At 37.4% G+C, this 27,758-nt stretch overlaps 1 protein-coding gene across 2 annotated transcripts in view; it reads right to left on the reverse strand.

Moving 5' to 3' along the window:
* Nucleotides 1-3,964: 3,964 nt before the first annotated feature.
* Nucleotides 3,965-27,758, reverse strand: part of LOC131440503 (protein obstructor-E) — a 51,168-nt gene continuing 27,374 nt past the window's right edge. Inside the window, exons 2-5 of one of the 2 annotated variants that reach the window (XM_058611830.1) lie at nucleotides 20,740-20,949; nucleotides 14,148-14,336; nucleotides 13,869-14,079; nucleotides 3,965-4,101 (exon numbers count right to left, since the gene is read on the reverse strand). In XM_058611830.1, the coding sequence (XP_058467813.1) occupies nucleotides 4,047-4,101; nucleotides 13,869-14,079; nucleotides 14,148-14,336; nucleotides 20,740-20,949 (665 nt within the window). In that variant the 3' untranslated portion in view covers nucleotides 3,965-4,046. Of the gene's footprint in view, nucleotides 4,102-12,916; nucleotides 13,686-13,868; nucleotides 14,080-14,147; nucleotides 14,337-20,739; nucleotides 20,950-27,758 lie in introns of those variants that run through there. The other variant, XM_058611829.1, reaches the window with a different exon arrangement.

The raw sequence follows: 27,758 nt of genomic DNA on the forward strand, positions 1-27,758 counted from the left end.
TCTTTACTCTTTACTCTTTACTCTTTACTCTTTACTCTTTACTCTTTACTCTTTACTCTTTACTCTTTACTCTTTACTCTTTACTCTTTACTCTTTACTCTTTACTCTTTACTCTTTACTCTTTACTCTTTACTCTTTACTCTTTACTCTTTACTCTTTACTCTTTACTCTTTACTCTTTACTCTTTACTCTTTACTCTTTACTCTTTACTCTTTACTCTTTACTCTTTACTCTTTACTCTTTACTCTTTACTCTTTACTCTTTACTCTTTACTCTTTACTCTTTACTCTTTACTCTTTACTCTTTACTCTTTACTCTTTACTCTTTACTCTTTACTCTTTACTCTTTACTCTTTACTCTTTACTCTTTACTCTTTACTCTTTACTCTTTACTCTTTACTCTTTACTCTTTACTCTTTACTCTTTACTCTTTACTCTTTACTCTTTACTCTTTACTCTTTACTCTTTACTCTTTACTCTTTACTCTTTACTCTTTACTCTTTACTCTTTACTCTTTACTCTTTACTCTTTACTCTTTACTCTTTACTCTTTACTCTTTACTCTTTACTCTTTACTCTTTACTCTTTACTCTTTACTCTTTACTCTTTACTCTTTACTCTTTACTCTTTACTCTTTACTCTTTACTCTTTACTCTTTACTCTTTACTCTTTACTCTTTACTCTTTACTCTTTACTCTTTACTCTTTACTCTTTACTCTTTACTCTTTACTCTTTACTCTTTACTCTTTACTCTTTACTCTTTACTCTTTACTCTTTACTCTTTACTCTTTACTCTTTACTCTTTACTCTTTACTCTTTACTCTTTACTCTTTACTCTTTACTCTTTACTCTTTACTCTTTACTCTTTACTCTTTACTCTTTACTCTTTACTCTTTACTCTTTACTCTTTACTCTTTACTCTTTACTCTTTACTCTTTACTCTTTACTCTTTACTCTTTACTCTTTACTCTTTACTCTTTACTCTTTACTCTTTACTCTTTACTCTTTACTCTTTACTCTTTACTCTTTACTCTTTACTCTTTACTCTTTACTCTTTACTCTTTACTCTTTACTCTTTACTCTTTACTCTTTACTCTTTACTCTTTACTCTTTACTCTTTACTCTTTACTCTTTACTCTTTACTCTTTACTCTTTACTCTTTACTCTTTACTCTTTACTCTTTACTCTTTACTCTTTACTCTTTACTCTTTACTCTTTACTCTTTACTCTTTACTCTTTACTCTTTACTCTTTACTCTTTACTCTTTACTCTTTACTCTTTACTCTTTACTCTTTACTCTTTACTCTTTACTCTTTACTCTTTACTCTTTACTCTTTACTCTTTACTCTTTACTCTTTACTCTTTACTCTTTACTCTTTACTCTTTACTCTTTACTCTTTACTCTTTACTCTTTACTCTTTACTCTTTACTCTTTACTCTTTACTCTTTACTCTTTACTCTTTACTCTTTACTCTTTACTCTTTACTCTTTACTCTTTACTCTTTACTCTTTACTCTTTACTCTTTACTCTTTACTCTTTACTCTTTACTCTTTACTCTTTACTCTTTACTCTTTACTCTTTACTCTTTACTCTTTACTCTTTACTCTTTACTCTTTACTCTTTACTCTTTACTCTTTACTCTTTACTCTTTACTCTTTACTCTTTACTCTTTACTCTTTACTCTTTACTCTTTACTCTTTACTCTTTACTCTTTACTCTTTACTCTTTACTCTTTACTCTTTACTCTTTACTCTTTACTCTTTACTCTTTACTCTTTACTCTTTACTCTTTACTCTTTACTCTTTACTCTTTACTCTTTACTCTTTATTCTTTACTCGTCAATCTTTACGCTTTAAACTGTGCTTTATGATGGATGAGACCGATGAAGGGACGTATGAAATTTTGTTTGATGTTTTCGCCACATTAAGAGCATACAACTTTCGAAAACAAAAATACATCTAAACAGTTCGGTGGAGATGTTGAGTTACCACTACCTAAACATTGTTCCGATCGTGCTCAAGAATGGCGATAAGTGTCCTCTCATGCTGACTTTCAGTTGCGTACCTCAATGGCGCCGGGAAAGTGGATTCTTCTTGAAGCGTCTAGTCATGGCCTTATCGTAATCAAGTTCATGTCTAGCAATAATTATGCGCTTGTTTCGAGCAGGCAAACAATTAGTGCTTGAAATCTGTTATTATTTTTCCACACGACACCGACTGAATACCACCGCAGTTTTCTTGGTTCAATTTAAAAGCGGGCGAAGTTGAATCACGCAAACCGGTCATTTTACGATGAAATTGAATCTTGTTCGCCGCGTTACGGACCACCCTCCAACAAGATAATGGAAGTTCAAGAAGCATCGTTTCGAAAAGATATGATTTATCGATGTTTCGTTATCGCTATCTTTGCATATGAGCAACAATGATTTATACGCTCGTTTTAACCGTACGATTTCATATTTTTGGATTGGGAATTGTCTGAATCCGACACTGATAAATATTATACAATCTGTTCTCACTTTTCCGAAAACCATGTATCCTTACAACAATGTATAGATGGCTATGTCTTCTATTACTGAAGCTGATATAAGTCTTGCTACACATTAGCAACAAAATCTGTTTCAGACTACACAACAAGTGGTCAGTAGAATCCATCTACATGCCAGTTAAACAGTTGTCCGCTGGAATATCTGGAAAGCGAATCTTTCATTCAACGATTCGCTTCGGGCACGCTTGAAGATGAAATAGAAAATCCTCTCGCAAATTGGATGTCTCCATAAGCGCAGCTAAACGAATTATGTTTACACCCACTGCTTCAGGCATGTGTCATGATGATAATTTAATCTAACTTTACACATCCTTTTTTTTATCCCTTTTATATATGTGTAAAGCATTTGCCAGTGGCAGTAAAGAAAGGACATTCTCCACCTATTTCCTTTTCTCTGATCAAACATATTCTACACTTCAGTAGCAAACTGTCAATCGTAACGAGATGGTGTTTTTCTATTTCCTGAGACGTGAATGCGAATGAGCAAGCAGCGAAACAAAACGTTATACGTGCTGAATGTTGACGAATAACACTAAATTTTGTCGTAGTCATGCGACTGAACTAGACGGCTGATTAATTTGTCACGATTGTCTAATAATGTACGCATTGATCTAAGTTTGGTGGGCTGACAGCTTTAGGCATAGGACGCTGGTCTTACAAGACAATGTGGTATTTCGGAACAGCGAAATCTATTGAAAAAGAATAGTGAAATGCCCCAAAAGCAGTGTAATACAAAGATATATTAATGATCTGAGTATTGCAAACAGAATGCGGGCATAGGAAAGCTTTATAAAACTTATATCATTCCTATATGATAAACAAAGTTTAACAAAGATTAGTTTAGCACTAGGTCAGAATTTTTCTCTTCCATATAAAAAGGTTGTGTAATCACTGTGAAACCCAACTTTTTCAGAGGCCCGGAGGGTCAATTCAGTTCATCTTGATTTCAAAATGTGAGTTTTTGAGAATCTTTATGTTGGTTGCTAACACTCAAAAAATATAAACTAAAACTTGGTTGATTGTAATCAACTGACAGCAAAATAGTTTTTTCGCCTACAGTTATGCTATACGATATATTGTATAAACTTCGAAAAACGTCGCACACAAAAATAAATTTAGCCGCATGCTTCAAATTTTAATGACAGTTAATGGTCGATTAATCTAGTGGACATTTTTGTGGTATCCTGTCATTTGACACGTAACGTTTCTATGAATGGTATCAGATGTGAATTTGCAGCTTTGGACGTTCTTATATTAACGAAATATTCGTAAATTCTACCAATTGAGAATGAGTCCGTCAGTATGATTAAGTCATATCGATGTTCAGTGCAACTCTAACTCTATCATTCGACAACGTTTGTTGTAGATATGAATTTGTGAACAAAGAATAATGGAAAATGAAATAAAATAACGTCAGATTGAATTTTATGATTTTATTTTTTTGTAAAGAGAAACTAAGAAAATAACTTAAATTAAACATTCCTAATCTAATGACTTGAACTAGAATCCTTTCTTCTGCAACGCTTTGATGTCTTGATCGCCGTAATAGTCCTCGCTGTGAAAGAGAAAAAAAAATAGATAAACTTATTTTGTCCAACGAATAACATAAAAGTTTTAGTTTCATTAGAAGAGTAGACTAATTAGATTGCTGTGTGTTACCGTAAGATGAGAGCGCATTAAAGTAAAACTGAGGTTGATCCGTGCGGAAAAAAGAACGCAAAAGGTCGGTGTGTATGTAACATTTTTGTGCATTCATTTTTTCTCGGAAACGATTGCAACCATTTTGACAACATTAGATTCAAATGTAAGGTATTGTGACATTATTCGAAACTCCTTAATTCCGGTTCCAGTATTGTTGGGTAATATAGGCAAATTAATTGCAAAATTGTGCACTTAATTTTTCCAGAGATGACGCTACCTTTTTTCACACATTAAGATTTAGTCTTAGGATCCCATAAAAAAATCCTAAATATTATAAAAAATAAAATATCCTACTCGAAAATCGACTACACACATTAAAAAAAAACCCTGTGATTTTACATCTTATTAGATGCACATATATGGATCGTCACAGTTCACGCAAATTTACGTGCAAGAACATTTAATAGTATGTCTAAAATTTTATGACATGAAATTCTTTGAAATAAAAAAGAAATGAATATTGATAGCGATCACCGCCGACTTGAACCAAGAATCATTGGATCGCCAACTATGTCTGTTAATCGACAGAAGCACATATCTGCTTGGCTGTTGAAAAGTGCATTTAAATACAGACGCACCTGCTAGCAGAATGCAAGTTACAGTCGAAAACAGTAAAATTCAAGCTAATCTAACATTAGATCATTACAAAAGAAATTTCCCGTCATTTGACAAACTAGGTCTTTATGAATTTCACCGTATGAGGGGTTAAGTCACCTGTAAAATTCATGGAATGTACTAACGCTAGCCCAACAGGGTCACATGGGTTTACCGCGATGGACATACTGAAAATCAAATCGACCACATCTGCATCAGCCGGAAATGGAGACGGAGCCTTCTTGACGTCCGGAATAAACGCAGTGCCGATATCGCGTCTGACCACCACCTTCTCATCGGAGAGATTCGCCTACGTATTGCGCGGGTCATGCGACAGGAGGAAAGGCTCGGGCGACGATTCAACACACGCCGATTAGAAGACCCAGCAGTTAAAATGTCATTCGTGGAAGAACTGGATACCAGAGCTGCGGGTATTCCTGAAGGTGGCAACGTAGAGGAACAGTGGACGGCGTTCAAGAATGCCTGCCAAACCAACCTGGGTGAACTGCGCGCCCGGAGGAAGAAATGGATCACGGATTATACCCGGCGGAAAATCGAGGAACGGAGAGACAAAAACTGCGATAGAGCGAGCGAGAATCAGAGAAGCGAAGCGCCAAGTCCGCCCACAGTATTTGGCCCTCTCAAAGGAAGTAAAACGCTCGTGTAGGCGGGATAAGCGAGCGTGGGTGGATTCCCTGGCCGATGAAGGTGAAAAAGCCGCAACAACCGGCGTTATCCGTCTCCTCTATGATATCTCACGACGCCTTAGTGGAGCAAGGATTAATACAAGGGTGCCAGTGAAGGACGCGACTGATCAGCTGCTAACCGACCCCACTGACCAGTTAAAACGTTGGTTTGAACACTTCGAACTTCTTCAAGTTTCGACGGTCAACCAGCCATCAACATCTTGACATGAGTCGCCAGGAGTGCGACGCATCTCTCGTGTCACTTTACCGGAGATCAAAGCCGTAATACAAAGCATGAAATCCAACAAGGCTCCTGGGGTCGATCGCATATCAGCGGAGATGCTCAAATCTGACCCCACGCTATCTGCTCAAATGTTGCATCAACTATTTCGGAATATCTGGGACACCGCGACATTCCCGGTCGATTGGATGTAGGGCGTCTTAATGAAGGTCCCGAAGAAGGGCGACTCAACTGTATGCGACAATAGGAGAGGTATCATGTTACTATGTATGTTCACAAAGTTCTGTGTAAAGTTATCCTCAACCGGATACAGGAGAAGATCGATGTGACTCTCCGACGGCAGCAGGCAGGATTCCGTGCCGGAAGATTTTGTGTGACTGTCACGCTCCGTATTATTCTAGAGCTGGTCAATGATTTCCAAGAGTCCCTTTACTTGGTCTTCATTGACAACGAAAAAACCGACTCAATCACGAAAACCTGTGGAGCGCTCTAAGGCGCAAAGGAGTCCCAGATAAAATCGTCAACCTTATCGAAGCGCAGTATGAGGCTTTCACGTGTAGAGTACTGCGTAATGGAGCCTTGTCTGACCCTATTCGGGTAGTCGCTGAAGTGAGGCAAGGATGTATTCTATCACCGCTACTGTTCCTCATCGTAATAGACGAGATAATGGTTGGTGCCATTGACCGTGTACCAAACCGTGGGCTGCTTTGGCAGCCTATCACTATGGAGCATCTCAACGACCTCGATTTGGCAGGTCTGCCTTTGCGAGTCTACGAAATATCTGGAGATCAAATCAGATTCGTCTACACACTATGATCCGAATTTTCAACACAAACGTGAAATCTGTACTGTTGTACACCAGCGAAACCTGGGGTATACCAGCTGAAAGCACGCAAAAGCTGAAGCTGTTTATCAACCGATGTCTACGGTATATAACGCATACCTGGTGGCCTGACAATTGGATTTCGAATGCCGAGCTCCATCGTCGTTGTCATCAGAAGCGATATTGACTGAAATTCACTTCGAAAGAGCGGAAACGAAATCTGCAAGCAAGCGCTGGACAGGAATCCAGCCGGGCATCGCAGCAGAGGTAGACCTAGGGGCTCATGGCGGCGGAGCCTGAACAAGGAATTTAGGCGATTCGATCAGAATTTGACCTGGGTCAAGGCGAAGGCAAACAATCGCCCAGGATGGAAATCTTTCTTGTTAGCCCTTTGCACCACTGCCGGTACACAGGACACATACGGAAGAAAGTAAGACTTCACCGACTTATTTCTCAATATTTTTCCACGACAAAATTACAAAATGTTGTTTGAATGACAACGACACATCGTAACATACAGTTTCCAACTCCAAACCATTTGTACGCGACGCGCCGTAATGGCAACTTGCAACGCATTCGAACAACCACAACTCTGGGCCAAAGGCGTATTCTGTTTGTAGGTCCTACAAAATTTAATGCACTTCCTCTTGACATACAACAAATCAACATCCGTACCATATTTAGATCTAGATTGAAGCACTACTTTAGACAAAGACTGAATGAAATTTTTATACAATAAGCGTAAAGTTTAAACAATCGTAATCTATCTGTATATCAATGTTAGTTAAACGTCAACAGTATTATATTATTCAATTTTAGATATTAAACGTGGATCCCTTAGAAGGAAACTTATTTCCACTGGGATTCCACACCAATAAATTAGTTAATTGCACATCTTAGAATAAATTGTTTTTAATCTCAGCTCTTCTTGTTGTTTTTTTTTTGTTGGTATTAAAATTTTTGCCAGTGTTAATGAGCTGAGATTAGTTGCGTCCATTACCAGGGGGCTCCTTGTTGAGCTTTTTGGTGTGGGGGAGTGTGGTGGGCAATTAAAAAAAATGATGCTTTGTACTATGCAAAACGTTTTAATTTATTTAGTTGAATGAGAGCTCTTAAATTTCACAAAAATGAATTTTTTTTCATCATTCAGAGCCTTAATGATTTTTCAAATGAGGAAATAATAAACCGAATAAACTCTAAGGAATAGTTCTAAGTAGTTTTTACTTTCAATTTTAAGAATCACTGGATATGAAGCAAAATTGTTCAATATCGTACATACTGTAAAGTATAAACAATCATTGTCATAGTGGTGACGCATCTAGCGATCAGCCGTTTGTTGTTCTGCTTCAAAAGACTGAAACTGACAGTGAACCGAGCTCATCGAGGGGTCCTATTCCAATGATACATAAGAAATCATAGACCACTCTATCCTCAGTTTATCTTTGGCTTGACGACCTTAAAAAAACAGCCATTTTAATTTTAGTCAATCTTTCTGTTTTTTATCTGCTTCGTGTTTGAAAATTATCACTAAAAAATTGAAATGAACAGTGATAACTCAATTGCATGCCGCGCATCGTTTTGGTAAATCTGATTAATTTATGCGTTCAAACACTAAACTCGGTTTTTTTCTGGATAATTCTAGGTATTTCCACGACCACAGCATTTACATCGTAAATACAGTATGTGTGAGGTAGTGACCTTCGGATAGTTTTTGGCTGATTGCTCAGAGCTTTCTAATTTTCGTTTTTTTGATATCTTGTGAATTGGTTGCAGCAAGACATTTTTTCCACAGTTTGTTAACTAACATTATTCCGAGTCACCCTAACATATTAACATGCAAGGTAGTTTGAATGTGGTGATCCATTGCACCTACAACCGCATCGGAAGCACTCAGCTAATTCCGTAAAGCCCATCGCGGAAAGATACGCATTTATGAGAGCAGAACAAAAAGATTCGCATTCACGGGAGACCATCAGTAATCGAGTTTCGGCACGTTTCTCAAACAACATCAAACTACGCCCAGGCATCCGCAAATTAATTAATTATATTAGCAGAGTGAAAGCATCAGAAAACAAATCATACACATTGCTCACACCCAAAGTGAAAAGCATAGGAGTCGAAACAGATTCGTTGGGTGATGAAGCGGTAATTTCACAGCCTACTATCGATGGATTGAACGTGCGAGCCGCATTTTAGATTATATTTCCGTTTGAGCACTGAATACGAGCTTTATACATATTTTAGAAACTCATAAAAAATCCAAAAATTGTATGGAAACTGAATTCGTACTTTGATAGTAATACCTTACATCATGTCTTGAATGATTTTTTGATAACTTTAAACATTGATTTGTCACTGGAACGAAGCTATCACACTCTAATTGAATAATCGACAAATAATTGTAGGAATTATAGCACATTTCAATTTTCAGTAATGAACGTTTGCCGACTTTTGGAAAAAAGGGACACAAACAACCTGAAGCATTCAGTTTTATTAAAGCACTGGATGCATAAGCAAAATTAGTAATTTACGTTTACTTTATTAATTTGCGGTAAATATAAGTTGACTCTCCCTAATGCAGTATGAAGAAGTATATATAAATTTCCAATGTCCTTCTATTATTATTATCAAGATGTAGAATAAATCGAGCTAACGAGGTGGAAGGTGGCTCTCTGAGGGTAACTAACCTACTATTAGGGAGCATCTTCGAATCAAAATTAAGATCAACTACCGTAAGAATTTGTAATTATGGAGCATTTCAGGTTATGCAAAACTTGACTCGACGTAGATTAAGAATCAATCTAATCACATATAGCACTTCTTAGAGGATAAAACAATATACACTAGAATGAGATAGACTTTAAATTCCAGCATTAAGCATCATTCGTTTTCGAGTTTAGTCCCACAGCAACTTAGCAAACATTATCTTAATCGATGAAATTTCATTTTCAACTCACATTCATGCCAGTCAGAGTCCATGTGAGATTCTGAATTGGATAACGTACTCAATTCCTCTAGATGTACAACCTTAAGCTCCTAGGAATCAACCTCTACGGTATAAAATTTATCAGAGAAACAGAAATGCCAAATAATTGAACTGATTGAATCGATATTCTGTTATACAATCTGAATGGCAACAAAATGTTAATACAGCCGAGGTGAAAAATAAACACCGATCGAAACTGGATAAGAAGACAATACTTCTAAGGCTATATATTGGTAAAGGGTGAGTCGCCGCCCCTTTAAACTGAAGTATGGCTCATTGACGACATACATAGTCTACCCCAAAAATAATGCTAAACGAATCAGATCTAAAATTGTGTTCTAGAATCCAGAAGTAGAATTCATATCTGGAATTTTGTTCCAGAAATCTGAAGTTGAATTCCTGATACAAATTCGGAAATTTCTTGAGCCCGAACCCGACCCGCTCCCGATCGAGAATAAAAAACCTTTAGCCGTACCCGTTACAAATGAAAAAAAAACGTCGCCTGCACCAAACTCAAATCCGACAAACATTTTCTTCTGAATTTGTTGTAAGACCGACGATTTCTACTTTACACATTGAAGAAGGTCTGTTTTTGTTGGTTTTGTTTGTGGAAGGTTACCATGAAGACGTCCAGTTCTGTCAAAAGTACTAGAAGTAAAGATCGATTTTCGACCATGGATTACCGTTTATGCTAGTACAGTTGAACATCGGGAGAGATATGTGCCTGACTACCTCAAAACCTTCGTTCGGGCACGAGAAAGGCAAGCAAGCGTGACGAGTTTTTCTCATTGTTTCTAAAAGTTTAAGAAAACTAAATGTTTGAATGTTTGTTACTTATGGTTTTATCAAACTATTGAGTTACTGATCATATTTCTGATGGTATGAAGAAAGAATTATGTTTTTGACTTTCCCGTATGGAAAGGTATATGCAATCACTTGAAAAATCGACTAGTAAAAATTGGGCCGAAGGACCAAAAGTCATGCACCATTCGACTCAGTTCATCGAACAATGTCTGTGTGTGTGAGTATGTATGTGTCAAATAATCTCACTAGGTTTTCTCGGAGATGGTTGAACCGATGAATCATAGTCAAATAGATCGCAGATCAGCCAGTTAGGATCGTCGAGGCGCAGGTGAACCGGAAACTGCACCGGCTCATGTACCCTTCCGTCCGATTCGTAGACGTGAATCTGAAGTACCGATTCTAAAAGAACTTCATTCGTTGGTCGGTCGAATAGTCACCACAATATCGGTTAGAATCATTGGGGTGCCAATAAATCGGAAGCCATGCTCCAACTAATATTGTCGGACCGACCTCAGCACTCATCCGAGTGTTCCGTGTGATGTATCGAGAGTATTGGTGTCTGGAGAACTTCCTTCGTCGGGGAACTCTCCATTGGATGTAATCTGAATCCACTGTCGGGGACTGAAAAAGCAAAGTCTTGGCATTACATTCCTTTTGTGGAATTTGGTCTTTCTGTTTCAACAGACTTCGCAGCCGATACTTAGTGTACAGAATCATTGCATGGCTAGTACTATGGATCCTACTGACACTAAGAACCCTTCCAGGTCGGGGCTCGAACATACGACAACTGTCTTGTAAGACCAGCGTCCTATGCATTGAACCGACAACCTGTCGGGGACTGAACTAGTAGCAAATATCATCGGTGTGTCAGTGATCCAGAAGCTATCCTCCAACCGGTATCACTGAACCGACCTCGGACTCTATCCAGTCGATTCATAGACGGGTATCGGAAGTGCTTGTTGCGGGGAAACTTCCTTCGTCGGGAAACTCTCGGTCGGTGTAAGCCAAATCCATCGATGGGGACTATACCGAGGACCGGGGTACCAGCAAAGCGGACACTATGTCCCTATCCGAATTAGCCGGACCAACCTCGATATTCAACAGGGCAAACCCTTGTATTGGAGCGAAGGCTGGATTTAAATGAAAAACTGCATAAGCACAGCCTCTAAAGTATTCTAAAGTATTGAACATCAAAGGTGTTGCAGTGGGGGTAGCAGGCCCTTACCATGTGTACATGTGTATGTAGGTTGACAACTACCTGAGCACGTGAGCTAGGTCATTGTATAAAGTATTATAATTAAACTTTTAAAAACAACTCACACACATATTCACATACAATTCACGACACGTAAATGAAGGGAATTCTTAAGAATGTTGTTTACCACATAGCTTTGAATTAGGTTTTTTAATATGTCGTCACAAATAAACTCAAGCCCATCCTTGACAGTTCAGAAGGAAGGAAATGTTGAACCAATTGACTTACGAGAATGCATCAGGAATCAGGAATCAGAACAAATTGGCTCAAATGGCACGTTCCCCTTGATATTTGGAGATTTGTGCCTTTAATTGCGCAAAGCGTCACTTTGTGCGTGCGAGTTAGCTACATTTAATCAAAGCAAACCTGTCAATGTGAATGCGATGTGATAACAGTACATCGTATTGAATCGCTTCGCCCCGCTCCGCGTTCCGCGTTACGCGTTCACTCTGACAGCAACCTAAGGTTGCAGAGTGAGTGCGGAATGCGGACCGAAGCGAAGCGATTTAATGCGATGTACTGTTTTCGCATCGCATTCACTCTGACAGGTTTGCTTTGATCAAATGTAACTAGCTCACACGCGCGTCCAGACGCTTCGCGTGACGCGTTCACTCTGACAGCAACCTAAGAGTTCTGTCAGAGTGTAAGCGTCAGATCCTGTCGCGATGAGCGTTGCGGTAAAAGTGCATCGCATCAAAACGCTTCGAAAATCGCGTTATCTCTGGCAGCAGTCTAAGCTCACTCACTTCTACGTTGAATTAGTAAAGGAGTAACCTTCGAATATGTTATTTCATAGCAACAATACAAGTTGAGTTCATTCCCATTCGAGTTAACGTAAAAGAATATCACAATACTATTTGGCATTATCGCCGCAGAGTAGAACATGAATATCAAAATTATTGTTGATTCATGAGGGGAAATCGATTGCACAATGGAACCGCGTCTTTTTCGGATATAGACAATACTAATTCACAAATTCACCAAAAACTGACAAACTGAAGCTCATTCCGCGCATGCAGACATCCAGCAAGCACATAGTATACTATCTCAATCAACGCGACTGAGAGTAAAAATAACGAGGTTAGGGATTTAAAAAATATAGAATTAATCACAGTTTATACTCGATTAGCATCAGGTTAAAACAGAGAAATGGCATGCCTCGTCCTTGAGGGGTCTTAGCCAATTAACAGACAGAGAGTGACAGAGCAGTCGGAAGAAGGTGATGGAATTGTGACATAATGGTAGTATTTGTTTAATAAATGCAATGAAAGGGTAGTAAATATTTATGTGATTTTTTCGATTTTTTATTTATTTTCCATTATTGTTTTTTTTTTCTTAGGTTTCCTTCGGCATAGGGCTTTGAATTTTTCCAATTTTACATACAAATGAAATCTCTTTTTCATAGAAAAGTTGAAAACTTGATTTCTTGAGGGAATATTCCTCAGTCGGTTTACTCGTACAATAGAGAAGTCTGTGAGGAGATGGTTTGAGTGAAGAAATACTAATGAAAATACAGAAGACAGGGTGCTTTCACGTCATCTTAACTAAGAGGAACGAAAATAAATAAATAAAAACTGTGTTCACTGATCTAGCAAGGCTCAAATTTTCTAGGGATAAAATTCACAAACTGTTAAAAATGGCTGCTTTGATACTTAAGTTTCCATAGAAATTTCAGCGGATTTGAGTATTCCTCTCTGACTATCACTTATCTAAAATCTTTACTTTAATAACAGTCTATTATCCTCCGGCAAAAAGCGGGGTGTTCATCGGAGGACCTTCCAGAATTGAAACACATCTTCTTAGAAACTAGCTACTGTCCCTAGCGTCTAGGTCTCTAGGTCTTGTTGAAGTACATTTCTGTGTAGTTGTTTAATGATTCTGGATTGCTTTCTGTGTTACTAATAGGTTCAGTTCTCCTTGGCAGCAGGGCGGTTGGATTTAACAATTGGTTTGTTCGGTGCATGGGCACCACCACCCGACTGGACTAGACCGGCGAGGAGTTCGCTCTTTCGGATGCTTTTCAAGTCCAAGTCACCGTAGTAATCTTCACTGTAGGGGTGTAAATGAAAGATGTGAAGTTAAATGTGAGGTGAAATTCAATGTTTGCATTAGAATACATTTTCTGAGTAGTAACAGTGAGAAGGAAACATTAAAGCAAGAAGAATTAGAAAATTTTGAGAGCATTTGTCCAATAGTTAGCTTACATAGCAATAACAATCAATTAGATCTTACCATCCGGGAACATCCTCAGGATCTTCGCAGTTACCGGTACCGTCAGCATCTCCGATCTTAAACACGGTTCCAATGGGACATCCGTACTCACGAGCGACTCCCTCCAGACAAATGTAGTATTTACGGCAATCCTCTGGGTGAGCGTGTCTCGAGAATGAACCAGCATTTGAAATTTCACCCGCTGCCGGACAAGCAAATCCATTGGCCACCTCTGCAAGTGTTGAATATTACATTAGAATGTTCTGATGTCTGACTGATGGATAATCTCATCGCTAATACCTTCGTTTTTACATTCTGGAACCTGATCAGCCCACATACAGACACGAGCCTCACGGTCATAGGCTAAACCAGGAGAGCACTGATAACGAGAAGCTTCACCATTCCAACAGTTCCAGAATACATCGCATTTAGCTGGATCAGCGAAGATACCGTACAGACGATCGCAGTGTGGAGTGGTAATTGGGGGTTCTGAAAACAACAACGGAAAAAAGGAATCGATTATACAATGCACTATTCCAATATTTTGGGCCATTAGCGTGTGGTCGACAGAATCGTTCTCAGTTGCAATGACGGGTAATTAATATTCATATGTGTTCATTCATTTATCCCGATAGGATGCATGTGACTAAATAATCCATCCCGTTTAGCCATAAATAAGCCACTCTGTTTGGGATGTTGCAGTGCTGACCAAATAAATGATTTTAACGACCGACAATAATACAATTATTCGGGTAATGATCGCAACAAAAAAATGCTCATTGACACACCTGTTGGTTGGAAATGACTGAAATAGTTTTCGGAAAGTTTTCATTTCGGACATATCGAGATTGTGCCATACAATGTTGCCGTCAAACCTCAGATAGAACAGTCCGTGATAATCTGGTCGATGTTTCAAAGCTATGCGTACTTCGATTGATAAATTGATATTAATTGACAGGTCGAGCACAATTTCCGTAGGGAATTACGTAGTCCAAAACTACAATTTGTTAAATTCCTATCGAAAAATGAGTGTATGGATGATACCACATAACTGGATGAGCTTAACAACAACAAATGAAATGAACTTATACTGAAGCGTTTGTTCTGATATTTGTTTATGAATAAACTTAAAACAAATAAACAGAATAAACTAAAACGAATGAATGAGAATCTTCTTTGCTTTTGGTTGTTCGCAATTCAAGCAATTTTGGATCAATTTGTTGCTATTTGTACTGTACGTGTATAAACACTGATTTATGCGATTTACGACATACGATTTAACTTAATTCTCTTTGGTATAACATATTTAGTGAGGAGTTTAGCTAAGCTAAATTGGCCGCTGGTGAGTTCTTCGTGATTGATCGAAAACCAGTTGAAATTGCATACTGAACCAAATGCATCAAATATCACAGGAAAGGAGTTCAGGATTTTTCTCCGTAGAAATTTTGAAAACCTACATCATTATAATTATTGGGAAACCTACATGCGATGTTGTGTAAGCAACATCAAAACGAATAAAATATATAAATTAATCATTGAAACAGGTATAAACGACGACGCCTAACTCCGTGAAATTTTAATCAGGTAATATTTCCACTTAGAAAAGGCATGCATCAGGTACAGTTGAAACTCTCAGGACGGTAGTCAAACCGTGTTTCGAAATGCGAAATCAATTATTTAACAACAACAATTTACAAAAATTGATAACTTATTCATAATAGGCGTTTGATGTATAATAGCCGAAATGCATTGGTAAATTTCTAATGAAATGTTGGTTTTAAACTTATAGTTTTTCCTCAATCTCTAGGCAGCCGGATACCGAAAAAGAAATATGGAGTTCTTCCAATTAGTTCCATACTAATACGAAAGATAATGATAAAAGAAGACGATTGTTAGCTTTCTGCCTTTCTCTATAGAAAGGTATTAGAATTGCTGGAAAAACCGACTTTCGAACGGAGCCTCGGAGACCCATAGTGTTATATACCATTCGACTCAGTTCGTCGAGATCGGAAAATGTCTGTGTGTGTGTATGTGTGTGTGTGTATGTGTGTGTGTATGTGTGTATGTGTGTGCACTTTTCGAAGATATTTGAACGCGCTCAATTTTCTCAGAGATGGCTGAACCGATTTGAACAAACTTGGGCTCGTTTGAAAGCTACTGTCGGGACATTGATCAAGTTCGAAGATCAAATGGCTGTGACTTTTGGTTCCGGAGATATGATTGTATAAGTGACGTAACCGACAAAAAGCGTTGTATTTGAACGCGCTCAATTTTCTCAGAGATGGCTGAACCGATTTTAACAAACTTGGGCTCGTTAGAAAGCTACTGTCGGACCATTGATCAAGTTCGAAGATCAAATGGCTGTGAGTTTTGGATCCGGAGATATGATTGTATAAGTGACGTAACCGACAAAAAGCGTTGTATTTGAACGCGCTCAATTTTCTCAGAGATGGCTGATCGGATTTTAACAAACTTGGGCTCGTTTGAAAGCTACTGTCGGTCCGTTGATCAAGTTCGAAGATCAAATGCTTGTGACTTTTGGTTCCAGATATATGATGGTATAAGTGACGTAACCGACAAAACACGTTGATTTTTACCGCTCTTATATATATAAGGGTGCCAAAATTTTGGGATCAACCCTATTTTCGTAAAGTTCTAGTGCTCAAAAGTTTAAGCACCTCGAAAAAAGCCTTCATGCAAAATTTGACCTAAATCGGACATGCTTAAGGGGTGCTGCCCGGTGGTAAAGGTTTGACAATTTTCGATCTTGAAAAAGCACCATAGGGGGGAGTACATGAAATTTCCAAAATCGAAAATTTTTTTTGATGCCAAAACTCTTAAAACTGCATAAAACATCGAAATTTAGTGTCATCTCAAAAAAAATTTTTTTTGAAAATATCAACTTTCTGGAACTTGGAAAAATTTTCATATTTTTTCTAAGTCCCAAAAAGTCGATTTTTTCAAAAAAAATTTTTTTCGAGATGACACTAAATCTCGACGTTTCATGCAATTCTAAGCCTTTTGGCATCAAAATTTTTTTTTCGATTTCGAAAATTTCATGTACTCCCCCCTATGGTGATTTTTAAAGATATATGAAAATTTCACTAAGTGGACTAAGAAGGCTTTTTTAGATTAGCATCACTGTTCTCATTTATTATATAGTAATATAGTAATAGTAATAAAATATAATAAAAGTAATAAAAATAGTAATAAAAATTAATAAAAGAAATATATTTCATGAGACTGTTATGAAAGAAGAGAAAGGCATTATCACACCACTAGGTGGATTAAGAAGGGTTTTTAATTTATATTTGATTTTTTAATTATTTTCGACTGAACCAATTTGTTTCACAGTAAAACTGAATACTCTGTAGCTACTCTCATCGTGTTCTTCTGGTGCGTTACATGAAATTTTCGAAATCGAAAAAATAATTTTGATGAAAAAAGGATTAGAATTGCATGAAACGTCGAGATTTAGTGTCATCTCGAAAAAAAATTTTTTTTGAAAAAATCGACTTTTTGGGAATTTTTCTAAGTCCCAGAAAGTTGATTTTTTCAAAAAAAAATTTTTTTGAGATGACACTAAATCTCAACTTTTCATGCAGTTTTAAGAGTTTTTCGATTTAGGATATTTCATGTACTCCCTCTATGGTGCTTTTTCAAGATCGAAAATTTTCAAACCTTAACCGCCGGGCAGCACCCCTTACGCATGTCTGATTTAGCTCAAATTTTGCATGAGGACATTTTTCGAGGTGCTTAAACTTTTGAAGCTTTACGAAAATACCTCACCCTTTTATATATAAGAGCGGTAAAAATCAACGTGTTTTGTCGGTTACGTCACTTATACAATCATATCTCCAGAACCAAAAGTCACAGCCATTTGATCTTCGAACTTGATCAATGGCCCGACAGTAGCTTTCAAACGAGCTCAAGTTTGTTAAAATCGGTTCAGCCATCTCTGAGAAAATTGAGCGCGTTCAAATATCTTCTAAAAGTGCACACACACATACACACATACGCACACACACATACACACATACACACACAGACATTTTCTGATCTCGTCGAACTGAGTCGAATGGTATATAACACTATGGGTCTCCGAGGCTCCGTTCAAAAGTCGGTTTTTCCAGCAATTCTAATACCTTTCTATAGAGAAAGGCAAAAAGGCATTTTTTCTTGCTTCATTATCCAATTTCACTCATTTGGTCTATTACTAAATCACTAAGTACAACTATGGGTGGCCCAAGTAACCAAAAGTTCAGATAAAGTTATATGATTTGGTTTAAGATGCTCACGAAACTCGAGATTGGTGTTGTAAGGCTGTGAACCATTTCGCGGTTAATTTTAACCTTTAAGTCTTAGTTAAATTTAACTACTCGACACAAAATAATCGCTCAAGTGTCTGATTTCAACCAAAAGTTAAAATTAACCGCAAAATGGTTCACAGCATAAGTAACCCATTCTCTGGTAATTATCCACACAGAAAAGTTCACTTAACGAAACTAAACGACTTTTTCTTAACAGCTTCCGGAATACATTGTTTTGTTTTCGATCAGCGAAGAAGTTTGCTCGGAACTTGTTCTGTATTCTCAAGTTGCTAGAAGCTCCACGTGTTCTTTTTAGTAACGATGAAGCTTTTCTGTTCTATCAAATTGTCAAAAAATCTACGTGCGTCTAAAGCAGTAAGATAATGCTGTACTGTGGAACTTTTGGTTGTTTGAGGGTCTACTTCAGCTAGGCTCAGATTTTTAATGCAATTAACACAATGGGATCTATAATAAATATACTGAAGCTACAGGAAAAATGAAAATTTTGTCGGCACAATAGATGCACTAAAACAAAAACAATGTATCTTGAAACCAAATCTCGGTCATTCTTTCGCCAAGATTTAGCAGGAAAATTAAAGTTTTTCAATTTCCTTTACGCTTATAATATCCGAATATTAAGTGTATTTATTGTAAAGGATAGAGGTTCTTAAGATCATTCGATCTATACATTGAACATAAATCGGTTTTTACAGTATCTCAGGCTAGTAGTAGTACTAGTAAAGTGAGTACCACCGGTTACGGTACAATTTGTCGTTTGCTTGAAAATATAACTGTCCAAAAGAAATGAATTAGATTTAAAACTAACATTATTCATTCTACAAAATCCAACCGATATGGTTACTTTTCGGAAGGCCTAACTGAATTTATGTTGAGAAATAGCTGATTCACTTGGTGTGCTACACCAGAGCGCCATCTGTGTCGGGCTGCAATAGCAGTAAGCCGCTAATCGGCTATTTGTTCGCTCGGATCAGCCCAGAACTAATGCTAATGTGGGTCGATGTAAAATTCATAATTTAACTCAGTCACAAAAATTGGGCATTCCCCTTTGCGCCTGACGGTACAAGTGTGACTTATTAGATCGTGCGAATATGTGTGTATAATCGACGGATAAACACTTGCAAAATTCATGGCCTCTCTATGAACTAGCGCTTGTAGGTGAATTGCGGCAGTCAAGTTGGGAGTGAGTGGTGTTCGCTACAGACACCACCAGTTTCAAGGAGACTATTCTAGGCAGAGCGCTGAAAGCATATGGACGGAGGGAGTTGGTGCGAATGGGACGAATTTAATATAATTTATGAAATTTAATTTATTGCATCCATCTCTCCGTTTGAATGAGCATGGCAAGCAGATTAGCAGCACAATTTGTGAATATGTATATGAGGATGACTGGTAAGTTGTATATTCGCTCCAAATGAGGCAGCTGGTACAGACTCCCCTAACAGCGTCAACCACCCACTAGGAAGAGCCACCCACATTTCGCTAATTAACTGTGCTACTCGGCATATACGTACATGGGAGCACATGAACTAATCCCAGTAAGTTTGCTGCATACTATCAACCATATGCAGTATGCAGTGCAATGCCATATTTATGATCTCTCAGTCGAAGAGCTTATTACCAACATGTAGCTGTCAAAGTAGCAAGTCAAGAATCTTCGAAAACCTTTATGAACACTCGAACAACTAACAGTTCCTAGTAAATTCAGTTCAATGCTGGCTTCCGTGAACAATTCACTGATCTTTAGAAATCTTCTGTCCCATCACATTACTCGACTGAATTGATTCTGATGATTGCATTATTATGAAAAATTGAGTCTTTCTAAATTGAGCTAACATTTTTATTCTTAGCTTAAAAAAATCAAAATAAATTTGTCAATTAATTCGTACGTTTTTCTGTAGCCGTGAAACAAAATGTTTAGGACCAATATTGAACTATGAATGTATAAACACGGCCAAAATCGTGTAACTTTCCGTATTGGTGCTAGTTCGTCGGTGGTAGCACCTACTTGTCTGTTGACCATTGCTGATTGCCATTGTGTCAGTATCGTTTGACGAAGCACTAGTTGACATGGTACGGTTAGGTAAACTTTGGTACACAGAGGCCGATTGATTAAATAAACCATCGCGTAGCACGAAACTACTCGATACCCTACCGGCATTTACTTGTTTGCCGCGAAATTGTATAATTTGTTTTGAAGAAAAACATTTTCAATTTACGTTCCCGGTTCAACTTAAAGGTATCCGGCAACCTTTGAAAAGTTGAAAAATCAGCCGAAATCAAGTGACAGATTTACGAGTAATGGTCGCATGCTAAAATTTCAATCAAATGTGTAGAACACAAATGCAGTTCATATACCATCGTCGTATCTGTATTTTATTAATTTTACGATTGTCGTAGAAACACATCATTGCCCCTCAATTTGAACTGTTTTTTTTTCACTGAAAATTTAACAATAGCAAGTACATGCTGATGTTTCAAAAACAATGCAAAAGTAAGGCTGGAACTCGATAAGCTAAATAAAAGTTGTTTAATTCTAGTACCGAGCTTTGATTCATAATTACCTAGCTGTGTGCGGTCACCGCAATCCACGTTGTGCAGATAATCACAGTTCTCTGTCAGATATTTGGAATCCGACGCATCGAACGCCAGACCATTGCCGCAGGTTTTTAGCTCGGCCACGTTGTTGTCACACTTCCAGTATTTGTCGCAGGATGTGTGATGTGGGTAGAAGCCAAAATCGTCCGGACATTTGAAGCTTTCCTGGGCCATTGCTGGTGGGGTTAAAAGAAAAACAGAGAATTAGATATAACTATTTTTTATTTTCATTTAGTTAGAAGCTGGATTTGTGCTGTGGAACAACCATGAAACTACTGGGTTCGGATTTTTTCCAATTGGTATTCGTTTCCCACTGAATTTTATCTCTTCAATCTTCTGCATACAGTAAAAAACTTTGGTGGACTGTCACAATTTTCCCCCAACCCCTTCGGGAAAAGGAAATGATTTTATCGAAGGATTGATAATTTTCGATGAAGCTGTTGATCGAAGCTAAGGAAATGTTAAACGAAGCGAAGAATTATTGCCCAAAGCGGTGAATGGCTTCCGCGTTCCACCGCGCACCTGTTACGGTGAAAAGGGATTTAACACGCCCTCGCAACTTTGCGATACCGTGAGTCCTTCTCGTTCAAGCCCGCGTAAAATTGAACCCGCCAAGCGTGAATCATGCCGCGGTGCTGTCCGTCTGGTTGCTCTGATGGAATTGTGAAAATGATTGATTTCAGCCTGCGCTGTTCGGTGAACTCTTGTTATCTCATTACCGTTGATGCGAAGGCCTCAAACAATTCGCTTGGCTTCAAGTGCAATTCACGAGAGCCCTGAATTAATTTATTTTCTTTCATTATTGCGCTCTTCACGTAGATTAGCAGGGGAAGGTGGTGTTTATTTATTTGTCTGTATGAGCGGGCTCTGATTTTCGCTGTCATGGTGTCACCTTGAAATTTTCGAACGCTGGATACTCTCAAAATGAAAGATTATCGGATTTTTCTATTGTTTAAACATTAGCAACGCTTGATTGTTTAATCTTGATTTGTGTCTTTGTTCTACATTTGTTTAGCAATCATCCTGAAATAATCGTAAATTTAGAGCTATAGTCAAGTCATTAGTCATCGTACCCGCCTCTACCGGGCACGAGGGTAATTGTACTTTCAATTTCAACTAATATTTCAATTACGCGAGTAGCACCACTTGCATTGAGTCATACAGCTCTGCAGATAATGACTCAACAACTGTTGCCGCAAGCTGTGAAGCAATTGTTTCTTCCCTGCACTGGGAGTGACTTTCCGGTTCTGCACTCGAGACAGTGACGTGAAAAATTCAACAGTCTCCCGACAGTGCAGCTGCAACGACGTATCACGGAGCATTCAAAAGATAGAAGGAATAACTCTGCCCTAAAAGCAGTCTCCCGCTGGCTGTGATACGTGAAGGAAACCTAATAATAAAATCAAATTTATAATGCACCAAATACCTTCCAGACACAACATACCGTGTAGTGTTTACTTTTCCGATGACTAGGCGAGGCAGGATGCCATAAGGTGAACATTGAATTGAGCACGCCTCGATTACTTGTTCATTTTCCGACTGGCGTTTCGAGGCGAGCTTTTGACTTGTGCTTCGAAATCGGTCCAACTATACGAAAGACTAGTTGCGGGGTTCCTATGAAATGCGGAAACCTTTCTGTGCTTAACCGGATCGGTGAGACCCATTTATGGAATTGCATTCAAAGTCACGACAGTGATCAATCTAGACACTCTGATGTCTAGTAATGAGATATAATAGTATAAAGATAAAAATTTGTGTTGGTATAAATTCTATAAATGTTCTTATCTTCAAATCCCATGGCTCCCAGATCGACCGTTAATTATATTCAAACCGAAAGAATGGAAACGGTACACTAAAAGTGTCTCTTCCATGACACTTGATAGTAATTGAAATAGAATTTCTCATCACAAACGAAATTTTAAATGGTGGTAATGTTTTTACGAATAATTTTTATCATATTTTTTGGAACATTACATTTCGTGAGACATATTTACTCGATACCATAATAGTGTTCTGTTTTCATCATGCAATTTTATTTCCACTTGATGAACAATCTATCCGAAGAATGCCTCTTATCAGAAGCCGTACACTGGTTATCAGAACCAAGTTTCGATCGTTGAATTTTCACGGGTGACTGTTAGTCCTGTGCATTAGCATTTGTTCCAGCAGTTTTTACTTTCCTACACTCAACTATGTTGTTGCGCACCTACACGATACTAGGAACGAACATCAAAGAGCAGCTTGCTGGTGGAGATAAGGATTCTAATAGCCTTTTAGCAGTAAAACAACATTCAACGGCACATATTCTAGTTACAGCGCTGCAAAGTAGCGACGAGCATTATCGCATATTTGACCTATCCCGTCAAGAATTTCCTGTGATATGAGACAAATTTTGAACCCAAAAAAATGCAATGAAATCGGAGGACCAACAGGCTAGGAAATTGATAAAATGTAACATCCACCTTTTGGCAATGTCGTTACAGGAAAGAAAACAAGCTTGAGATCGGTCGCTCTCGGATACAAGGAGAAAGTGGAAAACTAACGACGTATCGGATTTGATGGTTGATATAAAGATAATGCACGATATTGCAAATAAGCAATACCGAAGATAATCTTCTCTATGGTTGGTTGGAAGTTTCCTGCTTGAAGAGTTACTTATGCCTTACTTCAATTTTTAGCAATAGAGTAACAGAGGTATTTTGGCCCACTTTAGGATTGATTTTATTTTTGGCCACTTTGTAAAAATATCCACCAGATGTTGTAAGATCTTTGAAATACCCTTCCGCAATAGGTAATTTAATGTGATTCACTTCAAATTGATGCAACATGGGTTACTTAACATCGATTGAATCCATAAAGTTTGTTAGGTGGGGCAAAATATATGAAGTGACCGAAATACCTCTGTTACCCTATATACCTCTACTATTTACTACAAAGTGCAACGCCATTCGCGGTTATAATCACTTGATGTGACGTATTTTCCGGGAATCCTGATGGCAAAAGTTTACAGAGAATCACAATAGCTTAGGTTTCGAAAGTATCAATTGTGAACAATCAAATTTCACGATTCACCTTAATTTTCCTCCGGGTCCATCGGTTTGAGCTCACATGTGTAATTATAAACGGATGGCGTTTGAATTTCAGGCTGCCGGAAAACGAGTGAATCAAACGACATTTCGCTTACAGTGTAAAAAATTGAAAATTCAAGCTGCTCTCGTCAGTTGTTTGTTTTTTTTTGTCTGCATGGCGAGGCGAGCACCAAAATACAGTACATGCGGTGGGATAAAAATTCTTCATAGGCACGAAACTATGAAACGGAACGCATTTTTTTCCTCTGTGGATGTCAACTAACACATAACGATAAAAATGATTCATGTTGATTACACTAACAGACGGGACACTTTTCCAGATTCACGTGTGAAAATAGAAATATCCAGTCATTAGGTTACTGTCATGAATGTGAGTCCTGATTTTTACGAAGCCACAGTGGTTCGAATCAATAAAAACGTGGACATAAATCAGTAGCTGCCAAACCATTCTTTTAATGCATATAGTTGCTTTTAAGAAATTATTTACAAATATATACCGCGTAATTTGATTCTATCCCTAATTGTTCATGGCCTACTTTGACAAAAAGTATAACCATAACTTTTTTTCTGAAGAGATAAAAATACTATTAGAACTATTGAAAATAATTTACTTTGTCAAATATACCAAAAGTCTAGGTCGCACCGTTTCAGATATACAAAGCGTTTTTGTGTCAACCCCCTTAAAATCAGTTTTTTTATTAATAACTTGTTTCGAGTTATTTTTTTATGAATACTTTCTAAGAATAATTGAAGAAAATAAATAATCACCTATTTTTGTTGAATATAGTGCATAGGTTTGTTGTTTCCTGGCAAAATTATACAACATTTTACCATTTTTTTAACTACCATAAAACCTTACACCGAAGCAAAATATGCAACTTTATGCAGCTGATTTTTACAAAATGTATAGGAAAAGATATGCCCAATACTATAAAAAGAAAATCTAAGTGGAACTCGATGGAACTTTTTTTAGGCCTTTTCAAAATTAGTTTTAGTTATTGAATTATGGCAACCCCCTTAAAACTAGTTTTCTAATCATAACTTGTTTCAAGTTTTTTTTAATCCTTACTTTGTTTGGAATAGTTGTAGAAAATATAAAATCCCATAATTTTGTAGAAGGTAATGCATAGGTTTATTCTTTTCTGGAAAAGTTATACATCATTTTACCTATTTTTACCTAGGAAACCTTGTACCGAAGCGAAATATGCAACTTTTACAATACTTATAATATATTCCTAATCTAATTTATTTTCCAATGAGAATATCCTGGGTACTATTCGTGTGATTCATTTTCACTATGGCCATGCTGAAATCATGAATGGTTAAGAAATGGAGGGCGTCACGCGTCTGCTATTTATGTAACTCACTTTTGCAGTGAGCTTAGAGATGTGCAATTCGCTCCTAAGCTATTCCAGTGAATCGAATCTTTAAAGTGAGCTGATAGCTCACAGCTATTTTTAAAATAACCGCAGCTCACCAGTTCACCGCACTGGTAAACAGGAATGCCAGGTTCAGAGATTAATCTGTGTTTCACAGATTTTCAACCTTTTGCACAGTTTTAAAAAAGAGTTCCAAGCACAGATTTTCGCTGATTTCTGAAAATGGTCACAGATTTACACAAATTCTGAAATCGATCACAGATTTTTAAAATTGATCACAGTTATCATAAAAAATTACAAAGCGGAAGAAAATAGTGAGACCTTTTTTTGGAAACGGGGAAACGTGCACAGACAAATTTTGCACAGACAGGTTTTTGGCTTGATCACAGATTGAAAAAAATTTGAAAAATGACCTGGCATCCCTGCTGGTAAGGTGGAAACAAGCTACGAGCCGAACGGATCTTCGGCTCTTGAAAAGCGAGTTTTAAATGAGAAGAAATGTGTGGATGAGCTTTTGTATCTACCCTTCTTTAACAGATTGAATGAGCCATTGTCAATAAGAAATCTTACCTCTCACTCAGTAGGCTAAGGTACATTCAGGGATGCCATATTTGCAGATATTCTCAAATGTGACATAATAATAATTCGCAGACAAGTTAGTTCGCATAGCATTGTTCTTTGCGCATCAATGATTTCGATCATGCATATGAAAGAAAAACGGAGTAAGAAAAACGGCGCTCAAAACAAACCTTCAGATCAATCTAAATGAGCTGATACATTGAATCGATTCCCTTTAGTGAGCTGATTGGTTCGGAGCTGCTCACCGGTATGAGCTGTTTCGCACATCTCTAAGTGAGCGTCGCACGACCAACATATCGTCTTAAAAAACGTGTTGCTTTGCAATAACTCAATTTATTTACACGTTTAAAAATGAAATCTCTTCGTAAAGGTTTGTACTTTTACAATACTTTTTTTTTGTTTCATTTATAGAGGCTTTAACATCTTAGGTCATTCGCCTCTTCGGACCAGAAAATCTTTCTGACCCTATGTGCGGGGTTGGGAATCGAACCCAGGCGGGCTGCGTGAAAGGCATCGACTATCCCATCACGCTATACCCGTCCCCTCAATACTTTTTCATATTTTGTTTGAAAAACATTTTTCCATTTTTTAATATGTATTGAACTTTTGATAATTTTTCGGATTTTCAATATTTAAAACTAACTTTGAAAAGGCCTAAAAAATTGCATCGAGTCTTAGACTTTTTCTAATATTGTTAATTGTCAAAAAGTGAACAAAACAAAAATTACTACATGTTGTTTAAGTTGCGCATGAAGCATGAGCTTGCTTGTTTTTGCGTGTTTGCGCGCACTTTGTAGTAGATACTTAGGTAATAGAGGGAGATTCTACATAGATAAATGAAAAAAAAAACTGTTTTTAAAATATATCTCAAAAAATATTTTTTTTACATTATTAATATCTTCAGCAAAAATACTTCAAATGTTTTTCTCTTCAAAATGAGATAGAAAACAACAAAATTTTTGTGAAAAAAAATACATTCATTCGAAATTGGTACTACCCTCTTAACAAAAATTAAGGTGTCACTTTCAAAAGAAGCGAAATATAATCTTGTAAAACTTCTTCGAAGACACGTTAGCTCTTAAAAATCAGAGAAAGTTTGTACAGGCTTTTGACCGTCTTTTTCCAGTTTTGGACCACTGTGCGACGTTTTGAATTGCACGGGTGGATGATATGCTGTTTTTAATACCCGAAATTGGCTAAGCTGCAATTAAAGATGTGTCAAATTGTTGCGCTTTTTCACGTGCTATGAATTTGACAAGTTAATGTGAGTGTTTTGCGTTTCAAAATTTTTCAACATTACATCTTGAATATCGATGGATTTGAGAAACATGCATATTGTACAATAGGTCCCTATTTTTCACTGCACTGTTGCAGCATTTCATAAAATGACACTACAACTTTGAGCTCTGTTAAATGACTACAATTCATGTTGATAACTTATATTAGTGGATTCAAGATTCACTCTTAATATTATTATTACTATTACTATCCTATTTACTATCTAGAATATTTGAGAACTTATAAACATGTAAAAAGTTTTACCTTGCTTTTGGAGCTAAAAAAAAATTATGGCCAAAATCAATTTGTTTGTAAGTTATATGTCATAGAAAAGTTCTGCTGTGTTTTTCGATTCGCCAAAATCAGAATATTATGAAAACCAAAATATTTCGTTGGCGCATTCCATATTAATTTGTTTTTCCCAGAAAAGTTCAACGGTACCAGAGCATAACATATTCGTTATGTGGAACTGCTACTGCGGCAGTGCTAGAATCTCGTCCCTACACCATTCCACTCTAACATACAGGTTCTCAGGTGAATACATCAATGAACCTCAAACAATGAAAGCGTTGAGGCATGTGATAAGAATTGAGCGAAAATGCGTCCTTACTGCGATCCTTCATCGTCGCTGTCGGCGCACGAGGATGTGCATTCCAGTAC

This window comes from Malaya genurostris, chromosome 1, assembly GCF_030247185.1.
Source record: "Malaya genurostris strain Urasoe2022 chromosome 1, Malgen_1.1, whole genome shotgun sequence".
In the NCBI taxonomy this organism is placed as follows: domain Eukaryota; kingdom Metazoa; phylum Arthropoda; class Insecta; order Diptera; family Culicidae; genus Malaya; species Malaya genurostris.